Source organism: Abrus precatorius, unplaced genomic scaffold (assembly GCF_003935025.1).
Source record: "Abrus precatorius isolate BTA unplaced genomic scaffold, Abrus_2018 Scaffold8, whole genome shotgun sequence".
In the NCBI taxonomy this organism is placed as follows: domain Eukaryota; kingdom Viridiplantae; phylum Streptophyta; class Magnoliopsida; order Fabales; family Fabaceae; genus Abrus; species Abrus precatorius.
Window position 1 is genome coordinate 23,566,464 of NW_020874428.1, and position 15,250 is coordinate 23,581,713.

The 15,250-nt window shown below is 30.1% G+C and overlaps 2 protein-coding genes across 3 annotated transcripts; one reads left to right on the forward strand and one right to left on the reverse strand.

The window, feature by feature from the left end:
- Positions 1 to 1,531: 1,531 nt before the first annotated feature.
- Positions 1,532 to 7,216, forward strand: LOC113848364 (probable sugar phosphate/phosphate translocator At3g11320). 2 transcript variants are annotated; one of them, XM_027477839.1, is made up of 4 exons: positions 1,532 to 2,239; positions 2,828 to 2,931; positions 3,035 to 3,263; positions 3,772 to 4,791. In XM_027477839.1, the coding sequence occupies exons 1-4, from the start codon at positions 1,799 to 1,801 to the stop codon at positions 3,790 to 3,792; spliced, it is 795 nt and encodes a 264-aa protein (XP_027333640.1). In that variant the 5' UTR covers positions 1,532 to 1,798; the 3' UTR covers positions 3,793 to 4,791. The 2 variants fall into 2 exon arrangements, with proteins under 2 accessions (XP_027333640.1, XP_027333639.1); XM_027477838.1 differs by having other exon boundaries at positions 1,563 to 2,239; positions 4,112 to 7,216.
- On the reverse strand, positions 6,129 to 7,470 carry LOC113848365 (LIM domain-containing protein WLIM2b-like). Its single transcript, XM_027477840.1, has 5 exons — positions 7,336 to 7,470; positions 6,948 to 7,047; positions 6,818 to 6,852; positions 6,621 to 6,710; positions 6,129 to 6,338 (listed from the first exon to the last, which is right to left on the reverse strand). Exons 1-5 carry the CDS (start codon positions 7,468 to 7,470, stop codon positions 6,129 to 6,131), a joined length of 570 nt encoding a protein of 189 aa, XP_027333641.1.
- Between the last annotated feature and the right edge of the window lie 7,780 nt (positions 7,471 to 15,250).

A 15,250-nucleotide genomic window follows, 5' to 3' on the forward strand; every position in this document is an offset into this window, starting at 1 on the left:
TATTCATACATAAATTTTTTTAAGATACGGTTTTATTAAATATAAATTGGTTCAGGCCCCACCAATTGCCGACTGGTCTTTGCATCATGAAACCAATTTTCTGCCCAAATTGCGACACGCAAACGTGTTATTTAAAAAGAAAGAAGAAGCAAACGAGGCGGCGTTTGGACCGGCATTTCACTTCCCAATCCCTCAGATCCATACGCCAAATGGGATTAGATGTTTCTCACTAATTTTTTTTAGCTATTTAATTTATGTAAAATATTAAGATTAATTTTAAGTAAACCAAAATTAATTATTAAAATCTAATTAAAATGAACTCTGCATCTTTTATTTGTATATCATTTTCTTGCTATCAAACAAAAGCCATTAGTAAAAATATTAATAAATATTTTTTATTAATATTTTTTTTTCTAATTTTTATAAATAATAATTACCACTCTTCTTGTTTTAAATATAAAATAAAATAAAATTTAAATACATTAATTATTAAAAAATAATATTTTTCATTAGAAAAATTATATTAATAAAATACTATTCATCATTAATATGAATAAATATATTTATTATATAAAATACAAGTCACTAATATAATTGTTTATTATTATAGTTATTTTAAAATACGCTATATATTATAACATAAAATTACTTTATATTGGTCTTTATGAGTTAATTAATTATTTATTTAGTTATAACAAAATTCAGAAAAATTATAAGAAAATTTAGTAAAAATAATAAAAAAGGTATATTAATAATATATTTTAATATTTTTAATCAATATTGATATTATAAATATTTATTTTTTAAATATATTTACTAATATTTTTCATACTTTTTAAACAACATCAATAAGTATTCAACATGTTGATTAAATAAAGAAAAACATTGACATCGATTTTTATGAATATTTTAAGTAACTAATAATAATATGATTTAATTTAAAAAATTAATAATAATTTTTTATTAAAGATATTTCCTAGACTTTTATATTTTGAATGTAATAAATATTTTTTAATAAAATTGTATTATTACTTTAATTAAATAAAAACGTATTCTTCTTTTAATAATTTTAGTTTATTTAAGTTTTTTTAAAAATATTTTCAAGATATACTAAAAAATAATTTATTTTTTATAAATTTATACAATGTACAAAAAATGCAATTTTCTCATTTATAATTATACAAATAATTTTGTAACATTAGATGTATTTTTTAAAAATATTTAAAACCAATTTTCAAAAGAATAAAAGACATTAAAAAAAATTTTACGTTTGTTTCTTAGAAAAGTTAAATAAACACATTAAAAATTTATTTAAAAAAATTATACAAAGATTAGAACAAATATGCTATAAAAAAATATTTAATAAAATCTCTCAAATATTCCTTCACAAATAATAAAAAAGGAAATTTAAGTACAGTCAATTAAAATTAAAATTATACTTATTTATTACCTAAATTACCAAGTTAAAACTCGAATTACAGAAATGTTATATTGGGATGGATAAAATCTGATTCTGAATATAAACAACCCGATTTCTTGAAATAATTGAAAATTTCACGACAGCGCTACAGAGACAATAAACAAATAAAATGGGAAACAGAATAAAAGAAAGTGCAGAGAAACGCAGGGATTGAAGGAGGGAAATCGCTGTTAACATACGCGTTTGCGTTTGTTTACCTTTCCATTATCCTTCTCAATTTCTCATTCCATTACAATTCCCATGAAACATTCTCAGATCCCTCTCAGATCCACTCCGCAATTACAATAATACCCCTCCATCCACCACCGGATCGCCACGATGAAGGGTTCGAGCCGTTTCTTCACGATCGGTTTGGTCTCCGCATGGTACTCTTCCAACATTGGGGTGCTTCTCTTGAACAAGTATCTTCTCAGCAACTATGGCTTCAAGTACCCCATTTTTCTCACCATGTGTCACATGACAGCGTGTTCCTTGTTCAGCTATGTTGCCATAGCTTGGCTCAAAATGGTTCCCATGCAAACGATTCGGTCCAGGGTTCAGTTTTTCAAGATCGCTACTCTTAGCCTTGTTTTCTGTGTATCCGTCGTTTTTGGTAACATTTCACTCCGTTATCTTCCCGTGTCGTTTAACCAGGCTGTCGGCGCCACCACCCCCTTCTTCACCGCTGTTTTTGCTTACATCATGACGTTTAAGAGAGAGGCTTGGCTCACCTACCTCACTCTTGTTCCCGTTGTTACCGGCGTCGTCATTGCTAGCGGGGTAATTCACCTCAATTTTTTATTCTTCGTGATTTTCGATTTAGCTTGAGTTTTTAAAAATAAATAATAATAAAAATAAATTATTTGATTGGTTGCACTTGCTTGTACAACCTTAAAATATTGTGAGTTTTGGAAATGTTTTGTTTTGAATTCGGTGGCATGTGTGATTTTGTTGCTCCATGTGGGAATGTTTTTACTTTTCAGTGAAGTGGTGTGTTACACGCCAAGTTCATAGGAATCTATTCTTCTATAATAAATGAAATGTGCGGTTTAGGTTGGTTTGAGAAGCAGTGGTAATGTTGCTTTATGTGAGATTCAATCTGACCAATTAACTGCTTTCCAGTTACAAATAGAAATTTGTTTAGTTTGTGTTGTGTAGCATTTTTGGCTGTCAGTGGACTTGTTTGGTGTTGCCAGTTTGATGATTGACTTTTTTAAAACCAAACTAGGATTTTTGTCACGAATTTTGCTGCTGAATCAAGTTCAGCTGTTGCTGAGAAACAGTTTAAGTAGTGTTAGATCTTTTTTATTTTATGTATAATTCAAGTGATCTTGATGTATTTGTTTTGTTTTCTTCCTTTGCTTATAGGGTGAACCGAGCTTCCATTTATTTGGGTTCATAATATGTGTGGCAGCAACAGCTGCACGAGCCTTGAAATCTGTGTTGCAAGGAATTTTGCTTTCTTCTGAAGGGTATGTATAAGGAACGTGCTATTTCCCTTGTTACTTTGTTTTCTTCTGTTTGTCGGGTTTTGTTTGTTGGATAGGTCCTGATATCCTTCTTATTGTATATCAGAGAGAAGCTGAATTCTATGAACCTGCTTCTTTACATGGCTCCAATGGCTGTTGTTTTCCTTCTTCCTGCTACACTTCTAATGGAAGAAAATGTGGTTGGCATTACATTGGCTCTTGCCAGAGATGATGTGAAGATCATTTGGTATCTGCTATTTAATTCAGCGCTTGCTTATTTTGTCAACCTGACCAATTTTTTGGTCACCAAACATACCAGTGCTCTTACCCTTCAGGTATGCCTCGCTTATTCATACTGGCACAGTTCCTTTTTCTTTTTTTCTTTTTTTTTTTTTAATTTTAAATTTAACATATCTGCTGTCTTTTTAGTTGGAACATCAAAATTTTGTGGTTGTTTTACACAAGTAGTTGTCAATTCACTGGATATTATATTCAGCATGTTGTTGTTTGTTTAAAATAAATTCTTTTTTTATTTGTTCATTTTCATAAGTTCATCATTTGCCTCCTGCTGTGATTTATCTTGTTGCCTTATTATATTTTTATATTTCCTTAAGAATAAAATTCTTTGGAAGAAAATTTACAGAAGGTCATCAGAGTTTCTAAATAGTCTGTAATTTGTAGTCTTGTTTCTCAAAATTGACAAGTAGTTAGTTTTGTCTATTTCATAAGTAATTTGAACCTATTGGAAAAAGGAGTTCTCGGATTGCTGCTGAAAAGTTTCTGCTGGATCTCTAAAACTAGTGCTAGGACAGAATTTTGAAATACTACTATTGCTATTGACAGGTCACAAGGAACAAGAGCTAATGATGCCAAATTTTTTAGTGGAATTCTGTAACTGAATTTTAATTATTTGACTTGGCGTTGCTGTCAGTGTTCACTGCTCAATGACATTTAAGGTGTTATTGATTCAGTTCATTAGATTTCTTGACTAAATTGACTAATAGCTGTATAGCTTTTAATATATTTAAAAAATAGTTTCTAGTCCTGTTCTTTTTGAAGGGTGTGAATAGTTTCACAATATGCCTTTTAGATTAGTGTGATTCAATTGAGTTCAGTGGTAAGATGTAGATTTTTTCCTGTAATCCAGTATTTGATATTTGTTTAAAATTGAATGCTCTTGTAGGTACTTGGGAATGCTAAAGGGGCTGTAGCAGTAGTAGTTTCAATTCTGATATTTAGAAACCCAGTGTCAGTCACTGGAATGCTAGGTTATTCACTCACAGTCATTGGAGTTGTACTTTATAGTGAAGCCAAAAAGCGAAGCAAGTGATACTGATGTTGTAACACATGATTATTGGGAAGTCAGCACTGAATTCCCTATATTTTGTTTTCATCACTGCACAGACAGCCTCAAGATTCCATGAGGTAAATTTGTTAGCATGATCGTGATCAGAATCCGGATGTTTCAGACTATATACAATTTTTTGACTCTACATGGAAAGCCTCATTAAACGGGTTCCCCATTGTATTAGCTCCTGTGCAGAAATAGCCCACAGTACAAAATCTCAATAAGTGACTGATCTCTCTACTATACCCATATTGGCATGTGCGAAGAATGTATTTTTGTCATTTATTCTTTGAAGAAAGAGTTGTAGAATTGGATCTCCACTGATTTGTTGTTTACATTGCTTGCATTTGTTTATTGATGGTAAAATTCGTAATTTTGCTCATGGCAAAATTTGTGTATTACCCACCCAAAAAAATTATGTAGTGTAGTTTTATTTTTTGAGAATTTATCTATTCAAAACTAGAAAATTATACAACTACGTGTAAGAATCAGCCAGGTATTCCGTTTCATTAGGCAAGTATATTTGGATTGGCTTATCTTGTGTCTAAAACAGCTTATAATCATAATTTTAGTGAGTTTCTTTTTGTTTAAAATTTTAACCAAGTCAAATATGTCATGCCTTTGTTTTATTTTGAGCAAAGGGAAGACAAACTGGGATGCGCCAGCAGCATCATACATGGATTACTAGATTGGTCTACGCCGATTCCTCCCTGCTTAGTTACAGCTCTAATCTTTGCAACGAGATGTTTCTTCGTTTGGAATTTTCTGCACATCTGATTCATTTCGTTTGCAATTTTGTTTTTTAGTTTTTATTAAAAGATAAGTGCAAGTATCGAATGTTTTTGGCAAACCTATGGATGCTTTATGGACTACAAAACTACCAAAAGTGATTTTAATAAGCAGAATTATATTATACGTAAAAGATACTAGCTAATTAGAGAATTTTTCTTTGGCCTTACTTTTTCTTCTTCTGTGAAATACCCTTTTATCTAAATCCATATACATAACTCATACAATATTCTGAATATATGTATTCTATGTGAAGATGCAATCTTTTAGCCATTTTGATAAATAACTTTAAATCTCCACTATTTTCTTTCACAATGACTTGAAATCTGATTAAAAAATTAAGCTCTTTTTTTTTCCCCTTCAAAGAATTATAAAAATAAAGAAAAAAAAATGGAAAGTTATATGATACAAAGATTGAAAAACCAAGCCTTAAAAAATTATAATCTAATTCTTTTACCATGATCTTGTGTTTAACTTAATAGCAGCTGGTTCTTTGTTTGACATCTTGAACCCCCAGTCTAACAGTCCTACTTCCATATCAAGTGTTTGTTAGGTTGGCAGCCAAAATCAGTATCATACAACGTGACATACGTTTCAATGCAAAATTTAAAAAGCACACATTTTAATTATGTTCAATGAATCAATATTAATTTTAACAAAATTTAAAATATCATCTTGTCCTGTATTCTAATCAACCAATATTTCACTATTAATTTTTAATGTAAAAAAGAAACTGTTTGGTGTTAAATTAGACACCAAATTTCAGTGGATTCGAAAGAAGGGGTACATAATGACCCCAAAAAAACGAAAGAGGGGTACATAGAAAAAAACGAGGGGGGACATGAACTTAACTACTTAAGATAAAACATCAAGCAAATCACCTTTTTATTGCTGAATGTGCATTGGATAAACACATCACACACTATATATTGCATACAAGTGACGCCACGCGCATGTAAAGTAAATAAGAAGGGAACAAATCATGGTTGGTAGAATCAAAATGAAAAACACACAAACACTTGCTCCACAGACAAAAATACAAAGTGATAAACAGCACCAAGATTCAAGATTGTGGAACAGGGGTTGCGGCACGTTTGATTGATGCAGACTTAATAAGATGATTATAGCTCCCCTTTTCCTTAAAAAGCTGGGAGAAATGGTGCTTGCAATACAAAACACCCTCAAGGGCTGCATAATTTGATGGCGTTATGGGACAGCCACCATGTGAACACTTGAAACATGATTTGTGATAGGCCTGACCTTCTACTGTTACCTACACTCAACACATGAGATACACTTATACAAGATAACAAGAAAACTTAAATCTTCTAATTCATACTAACTGTGAAGACAAATAACAAGGACTAATTAGAATCATTATTCACTCAATCAGAGAATTTTATACAAATAAATTTGCTTGAGGTTGGGAAAGTTGATCATAATGAACAGTGAACACTTACTTATATGATATAACCAGTATTATGTAGAAGGGGTGTTTATGGCCCCTAAAATGAATATCATCAAATAATTTGTTTATGAAATTTCTGAATCCTACCTTTTCCAATGGATAAGCAGTTTTGCCACATGTAGCACACTTTTCTTGGGTCCCAGAAAACATGCTAGCAGCTTTACTAGGGGACCTTGTCTAAACAAAAGATGTCAACAATAAGCAGAAATATCAAATGCCATAGACCCTTTTGTAAATTGCTCAATCACAATGAAGTTTCAAAAATACAATTTTATGATTTTTACCAGCTCAGGAGTCGTCTTGTCGGCTTGCTTTGCAACTATTCAAATTGAAATCATCACCAATTATATTGGTAACCAATTAAAAAATCACAAACATTCTCTATCTTTGAAGAAGAAGGAATAGAAGACATACTTGACTGGAAGTTCTTCTTGAAAGTGCCTGTCTCTTTAAAGAGCTGCTCATAATGAGGCTTACAGTAAAGAACACCTTCCATGGAGGAATAGTTGCTCAGCTGAAACATGAAGATGATGAATAACCATGGGTCTAAACAGTGAAACTTAAATACTCAAAATTTAATCCAAAATCTGTTCAATATAATAAGAACTGATTAATGTCATTTCACAAACCAAGAAACCTTATCCAATATCATTATTTTCTTGTGGGAATCTTTAAGCAAGTATCTTTAGCCAAATAAAAAAAAAAATGGAGAACAAAATTTTGAGGCAAAGAAAAATGTTCAAAAGGCATTAAACCAACAATGCAGCTTAAAAAACAAAAGCAAACAAATAAAAGAAACGACCTTTAAGGTTCCTTTGCAATGAGAGCACCTGAAGCAAGCTTTATGGTATGCAGAGCCATCAGCAGATAACTGATCAACGGGATAAACCGTTTTGTCACAAGCCTTACACTTTTGTTGGGTGCCAATAAAAGACATCGCTCTCTCTCTCTCTCTCTGAATTTTGGATCCAAGTTCACCAAACTCACCACCAAAACTTCAAAATGCCCAACTGTAGTGGATGAGTGGATCGGTTTCCAACACGATGTACCCTCTTAGATTTATTTCCCTTTTACAATAACCTCAACTGCTACAGAATTAAAAACAACCCAGTAGACAAAAGTTCATGTTAATGTCAAATTGAAAGATAAAAATTATCTGTCTATAGTATATATACTCTATAGTGTGTTTAGTTGCAGGAAGTCTTCAACAGATCGAGTAAAAATGTACACATTTGTTATGTACCTTGTTGAGAGAAAAGTGAGAAATGGTGGATCTGGTGAGGTTGTGAAGAGACACATACAGTTCAAGGCTCAGTTAGCACTCAAAACTGAGGAGGAAGGGTATGAATATATGAAATTGATTGATAACAGATGAAATGATTATGAGTAATAAACATAATGTCAAATAATATGTTAACCAGTATAACTATTTGGGGGATAGAATACAGATATCTTTGCTGGCTCCACTGTCAGCTTGTGTCTCCTCCCATGAGAAAGTCAATGGGACCATGCCCAACAACTCACAGCTTCACACACTTTTTTTAGGAGATTTAACAGTGTTCTTACTTCTAATTCTTTGACATTAGTCTTGATACTACCAGTTAAAAAGCACACCTTTTTGCTAAATGAGATCGAATATGGTGGTCTTTAGACAAGTAGTTTAGCTAAACTTTTAATCAGCACATTCTTTGTAATATATTTTACATGAATTTGACAGTAGAATTTATTTTAATAAGTCATATTAAAATAAACTAAAAAACTAATAAAAACTATAACTTATTTTAATAAATTTTAATTAATAATTAAAAATGTGTTAAAAAAAATATAGATTTCATTTTCTTTTCTCTGAGCACTCCTCTTGTACTGATTTAATTGGACGGATTGGGCCTGTGACAGGGATTTTAATTGGCTGCTCTTTCGAGAACTTTTTCTAAATACACATGCTATGCTTCAGTTCCTCCAAATGTTCCGTTGCTGTCATGTCTATGCATAGCTTTTGACGTTTAAAGAAAAATTTAAATATAGAGTGATAAATAAAACTTTTAAATTTAAGTTAAATAAAAAATTTATATTTAAATATAAATTTTTTTAAATTTATATTAATATAAAAAATTATATATATATATGAAAAGAATTTTTTTATATTAATATAAATTTAAAATTTTTTATCTTTAATCTGAATGTTTTATTTAATTTAAATTTAACGGTTAATAAAGTAATAAATTATAATTTGTTAAATTTAAGTTAAATAATTTTTTTTAATTAAATATAAAAATTTTTAAACTTATATCAAGGTAAAAAATTCTTATTATATATATATATATAATAAATATTATTAAAAGTTAAAATAGAATTTATCAAGCCGATATGTGAATAATATCTTACATGTGAATATAAGTAAAAGATTTTTTTTAAAAAAAAAAACTTGATATTAATAATACTTATATAAATTGGGTTAATAGATTATGTCCATATTTCAAAGTAAAAAGAAATTGAATTTTTATAAAAAATTTATTTTTATTCATATTTTTTATAACTCTTTTTAATAATTGAAATAGAAATAAAAAAATAAAAAAGGAATGTAAAATAAGATAGATACTGTTAAGAAGACATGAAAAGAAAAATAAGATAACAAATATAAATATAATTTTAAAAACAGAACAACTCAATTATGATTACGCAATGAAAGTACTAATACTGTTGGATGGTTTGAATGCCTCGATAAAAATAATAATAATTTGAGTTTTATATATTTATACAAACTTTTTATATTATTTTTTATTATAATTATTTTTTATTTCTTTACATCAGATTATTCAAATTATTTTATATTTCACTTTATTTTCTTTTTATTGTAAAAAACAATTAGTATACAAATGAAGTACAAATGGAAATGAATTTTGGGTATTGATATTTTCATAAATAAATTGTTACATGCATCACTTTTTCTAACTATAAGAAAACAAAATTAATTCAATACACATATTGTGTATCTTCTATTTCCCAAACAAGTAAAATATAAACACGAAAAAATCAACAATTTCGATACACAAATAACATTTTTGAAAGTCTCACTCGATTAATTGAAGTCAAACAAACAGACAAACAAAAGCGATTAGCCTAACACGTTTATTATGTCATGCAATCGAATAAAAATTGTTTATTAATAACAACTGAGTCCCCTGCATGTCTTGCTGTCTGGAATGTAAATCACAAAACCATATATATTACCTGTGAATTATGAGAGAGGCGGGCAAGTTCTTGATTCTTGCAGGTTGGCTAGAGAGACCATCCATGTATAGTTGTGAAGACTCAGATATCAAGCATTTATCCACTTTTGACATTGCAAAAAATTACTGTTATGTTGGAGCCACTATTACATTTGATATAGTTGTGAAGGTTATGTTATGGCCACAAATTTAAACTCTGAACACCGTTCATTGTTGATCACAAACAATTAATAACCTCCCACTTTTTAACATTGCTTGCTCAAATGAGCATCTCAGCCACTAAAACACACAATCATGATGATATGCATGACAACACCAAGTGTGGTTGGAATACTCATTTGAGCAAGAAACATTAGAAAGGGAACTTCATCACCTTATATATCTTCCTCTCCTGGAAAAATACATTGTTGTAACCACAAAAAGCCACCAACAGCTTGCTATATGGAAAACTATTTGAAAATATGAGGGTTGGCCCTTAATGACAGAGACACGAAAATCCTTTTATTTAAAGGGGCTACGAGTATGGTTGACATTTGACAGTTAGCTTAAGATTTTTTTGAATAGAAAGACTTAATAGTTTTAGGTACTCACAGAATGGTAGCTAAAGATGGTTCAAGCCCAACAACCAAAACCCATGCATGGCACTCAATTTTCTGCCTTTTATTATTTTTTTACCTCAGAATTTTGATTATATTTTATGTCTAAAAAATGAAAATGATAAGAAAAAACTAATGAACAATTGAAATTTAAGATAAATAGATAATTGGAATTTCTTTTTTGTTAGTAATTTAACTCTAATTTAATGAAATAATTTATTTTAAAAAATGAAATTTAAGAATAAATCAGGATAAAATTAAAATTAAATTGTTTAGAATGAATTGAGAAAGATTAAATGTTTTTTGCTCTAAAGAAAACAATAGCTAAAGAATTTTCTTAAAGAAATTGAGGAACATAATGAAACATGTAAAGAAAAGTTGATAGAGCACATGCTTGCCTCAAGGTGGCTCAAGTCATACCCACTGTAGAGCACATGCCGTCTCCCCAGCTTCCGGATTTGGTAGGAAAATCCTCACTTCATCACCTAAATATAGGATACTACCAAACCAAATAAACCATGTTAGCTTATCCTCAATCCTCATCAATACATAGTACAACGACTTATCCAAGGATTTTTCTTCATAAATCATAGATTTTTGCTTAGGTCTATATATTTAAAAAGAGAGAAAGAAAATGATAAGTGATATGCTGTAATATAAAGAAAGATAAAAATTATTTAAGCGTTTAGAAACTAAAGTTATTTATAAAAATATGAAAAAAGTTAGACTCGTGGAGCAGCGGAGTGTGCCCAATCTTAGCCACATGGTTTGCTTTTACATACGACGCCATTTCAACTGTTTTTTCTCTCTTAAATAATATAGTATCCATATTCTCTTAATATCTTTGTTTAATATTTTTTTTTACTATTAAATCTCATACAAAAAATATGATGGATGCAAACAAAAAAAAAGTATAAAAAGTGATTCGAATGCGAGCAATTATTGAGTTATTCGAGGCCATATAATCCCAGCTACTGATATCTTATTATATGTATTTTTTTTTATGAATTATAAAATTTATATACTTAGATTAATATAATTAGTCGGGGTGATATGATTGGTATAATTTTTTTATTGTCTGTTACAATTTTCATAAACTTTAAAAAAATTCTTCTTAAATCAATAATTATATGATTATTTTAATATTATAAATATATATATATTTTTTTGCTAATCAACAGGCTAAAACCCTAAAACAAACTAACTAACTACTAAATCTACACCAATAGATCTTCAAAGAGTCCAGCCTCAAAAGAAGATTCAAGGAAGGGAGGATTTCATGAAAATAAAAGGAAGAAACCCCATACTTAGTCTCAATCTTAGCCAAACAGTCTACACATTGGTTTGCTTCCCTAAGTACATGACTAAACCTAACAAACTTAATACTTCTAAGGAGATGCTTAATTTCCTGAATTACAAAAAATAGAAGATGATTCCTATTCTGAATTTTCGTAATTAAAGAAATGGTATCTTTACAATCACTTTCAATCCAAATAATATGAATGTTTTTGGAAATGACTAATTTGAGGCCCCAAAAGATTTTTCAAAGTTCAGTAGCAAGAGGGGAACATGGTTGGAGGAAATTGCAAAAACCAGCTATAAATCTTCCCGTGTGATCATGTATAAGGCCACCACAGCTAGCAGTCCTCTGTTTATGCACATTCAATTTGAAATGCTTGTCCAGGGGTGGCTGCCATCTTATCAGATCTGGAGGCTTCCTATAATGAGCAAGAGATTTCAAATTACCCCTGCCACAAAAATAAATGAATTCAATTTCATGAATAATCTTGTTCAATAGGGCTTCATTGCTTAAGAGACCATTCTGGACCACAACACAATTTCTATTATGCTATAAATTACAAATCACAATTCCAAACAAAATATGCCAAATGTAAGTGAAAATTAATAGCAGACAGATTAAAAACAAGCCAATTATGAAGACTCAAGTTGAAGAAAGAAACCCCTTTATCTGGGGGAAGTATTTTAGACTAAATCTGTGATGCAAACCAACAATCACGGAGAACATAGATCACTGTTTCAGACGCCTCATTACACCTGGTATACAAAAAAGAGTTAGTCATATTATGGTGAAATCTCTCAACATTAGTTAGAAGTCTCCCATGAACAACTTTCCACAATAAAACAACAATTCTATGGGAACCTTTCCAGTCCCAGATTAGCTTAAAAATTTGATTATTATTACTCCTCTTATCATTAGTTATAAAGGAGAGTATAGGTTGAACTGATAGAAAATAAAGCATTGCTAATCAATCTCCAAAAAAACTAGTCCTGGGCATTAGTAATTTTGGGAAGGTCAATTTTAGCAATTATATCACAAACAAAATCAGGGAGAACCTGCTTAAGTCTCTATCAATCTCAACAGCCATTATGAGAAAAAAAATAGCTATTAGCTCTTTCAACTCCTCATAATTAACTGATTGGGAAGCATACCTAGATAAATTAGGAATACTATAGAGCTAATGATCCTGTCAAAACCTAACTATCATACCATTACTCAAAATCCAGCCCAGACCTTGATAAAACCTATCCCAAACATCCAACATACCTTTCCATAAATAAGACCCAATCTTGCAATTGATACAAACCTAGAGATTATCTAAGCAAAAATTATATTTTTGGTAAATCACTTGAGCCCATAAGTCATTTGGGGATGTTATGAGCCTCTAATAAAGTTTCATTCTAAAAGCTTGATTAACTAAGTAAATATCTATAAAACCCAAACCTCAAGTTTACACATAATCTTCTAATTAATTAGATGACACTTCCTCCCATTTAAAGAATCCCAAATAATCTTTTTACAGATTTTATCAATTTCCTTACAGATAGCTATAGGGATAGAAATAGCTTCCATAAATAATTAAGAATACTCATAAGACAAGATTGAGTAAGAGTAATCCTACCAGCCATAGATAGAGAATTCATTTTCCAAATAGAAAGTTTCTTTCTAATTTTGTCAATAATGAATTTAAAGTCCTGTCTATTAGGTTTTAGATGGCTGATAAAAATTCTCAAGTAATTACCAAACTGATTAGACTTCCTAAAACCTAATCTAGTGCTAAGGTCGTGAGTAAGGGCAGAATCACACTCATTAGCAAAATATACAGAAGATTTATTTAAGACTTCAAATATAGTATCAATATTTTGTTGATAAGCTTTAACTATTAAAATGATGTCATCAGCAAACATGAGATGAGATATTTTAGGCCCCTTATTACTAAAGGAGAAAGGCACCTAACTACTATTTTCCACTCTATCCTGAATCAAGTGACCTAACCTTTCAATACACATAACAAAAATATAAGGAGAAATAAGATCTCCTTGTCTAATTCCTCTATTAGGCCTGAAAATGTCTGTACTATTATTATTCTAATTAATAGATAAAGATGAAGAAGAAATGCAGAGATTTATTAAAGAAAAAATGTTGGAATTAAAGCCTAAAGGTTTTAGAGTTTCAGAAATGAAGTTCCACTTAAGTTTGTCATGAGCCTTTTCTAAATTTATTTTAATAATCATAAAGTTATTTTTATGAAGTTGACTATTCATGGAATGAACAAACTCTTGTAAAATTAGGGTATTATCAATTCTCTACCTTCTAAGAATAAAACTGGTTTGGTTAGTAGAAATAATGTAAGGAAGGACCCCCTTATTCTATTAGCCAGCAACTTGGTTATGATCTTATAATTAACATTGCACAAAGATATGGGTCTGAATTGTTTAATATTTTCAGGGGCATCTAATTTAGGAATTAGAGAGATAACAGTATCATTCACCTCATAAATATTCATAGGGTTACTAAACACAGCAGAAACAAACTTAAAAATAAAATGGGCCAAAAGATCCCATTAATCCTTAAAGAAAACAACATGCATTCCATCTGGGCCAGGTGATTTAAAATTTTCTATACAAAATAAAGTTGTTTTAACCTCTTCCATTGTAGGATTAGAGTTTATCAATTACAGATTAGTATTCCTAATAGGAGGAAAGGTAGAAATTGTTTCAAGATTATTACTTACAGGACAAGAATCATAATAGATATCCCTAAAATACTTTATTACCGTATTTTCCAGTTTAATGGGATCAAATTTCCACTCTCCCTTATCATTCTTAAGGGCCTCAATGTAATTGGCTTGTCTACGAATGGTGACAATTTTATAAAAAAGACTATTATTTCTATCACCTAAACTGATCCAGCTAACTTCATAATGTTGAAACCAAAAGGCTTCTTCAAAATACAGAATATGTTGATATTCTAGCCACAAGGATTTTCTGAGATTGACTAGGAAATGGTTATGTTTAACATCTAATTTACTAGAGATGCTCCTAATCCTATTAAATATCCTTCTTTTCCTTTTAAAAATGTTACCAAAGACATTCAAGTTCCAATCAGAAATATTGTTTCTAAAGTTATTTATGTTCTCATTCCAAGTTTTAGATAGGATCCGGGACTTCTTAACTTGATTTTAAAAATCATCACAAGTTAACTAATGAACTAAAAATTTAAAAGATTTGTTACACTACATTGGTTGATCCTTCCCTCTAATTTTTAACCACAGAGCTAAATGATTTGACTTTAGAATAGGGAGGTGAATAACAGAACTATTAAAAAATAACATCATCCAAGAGTCATTTACCACAACTCTATCAATTCTCTCTTTAATATCACCCTTCTACTAAGTGAAGAGATTTTCTTTAAATTCTAAATCATGGAGCCCACAGATATTAAGACATGCAGCAAATTAATTAAGAAGATTTATATTAACAGGTCTGCCCCTAGATTTTTCTTTTTCAAGGAGAACAGAATTAAAATCACCAACCAAACACCAAAGGCAGTTTACAGTAGAACTAAAGTTAATAAGAGACTCTCAGCATT

Coding starts and splice junctions, on each gene's coding strand:
- LOC113848364 (XM_027477838.1), top strand. CDS start 1,799: ATGAAGGGTTCGAGCCGTTTCTTCACGATCGGTTTGGTCTCCGCATGG. Junction 2,932..3,034: donor ATTTTGCTTTCTTCTGAAGG/GTATGTATAAGG, acceptor ATTGTATATCAG/AGAGAAGCTGAATTCTATGA. Junction 3,264..4,111: donor CCAGTGCTCTTACCCTTCAG/GTATGCCTCGCT, acceptor ATGCTCTTGTAG/GTACTTGGGAATGCTAAAGG.
- LOC113848365 (XM_027477840.1), bottom strand. CDS start 7,470: ATGTCTTTTATTGGCACCCAACAAAAGTGTAAGGCTTGTGACAAAACG. Junction 7,048..7,335: donor ATTGCAAAGGAACCTTAAAG/GTCGTTTCTTTT, acceptor TTCATGTTTCAG/CTGAGCAACTATTCCTCCAT. Junction 6,853..6,947: donor CAAGAAGAACTTCCAGTCAA/GTATGTCTTCTA, acceptor CAATTTGAATAG/TTGCAAAGCAAGCCGACAAG.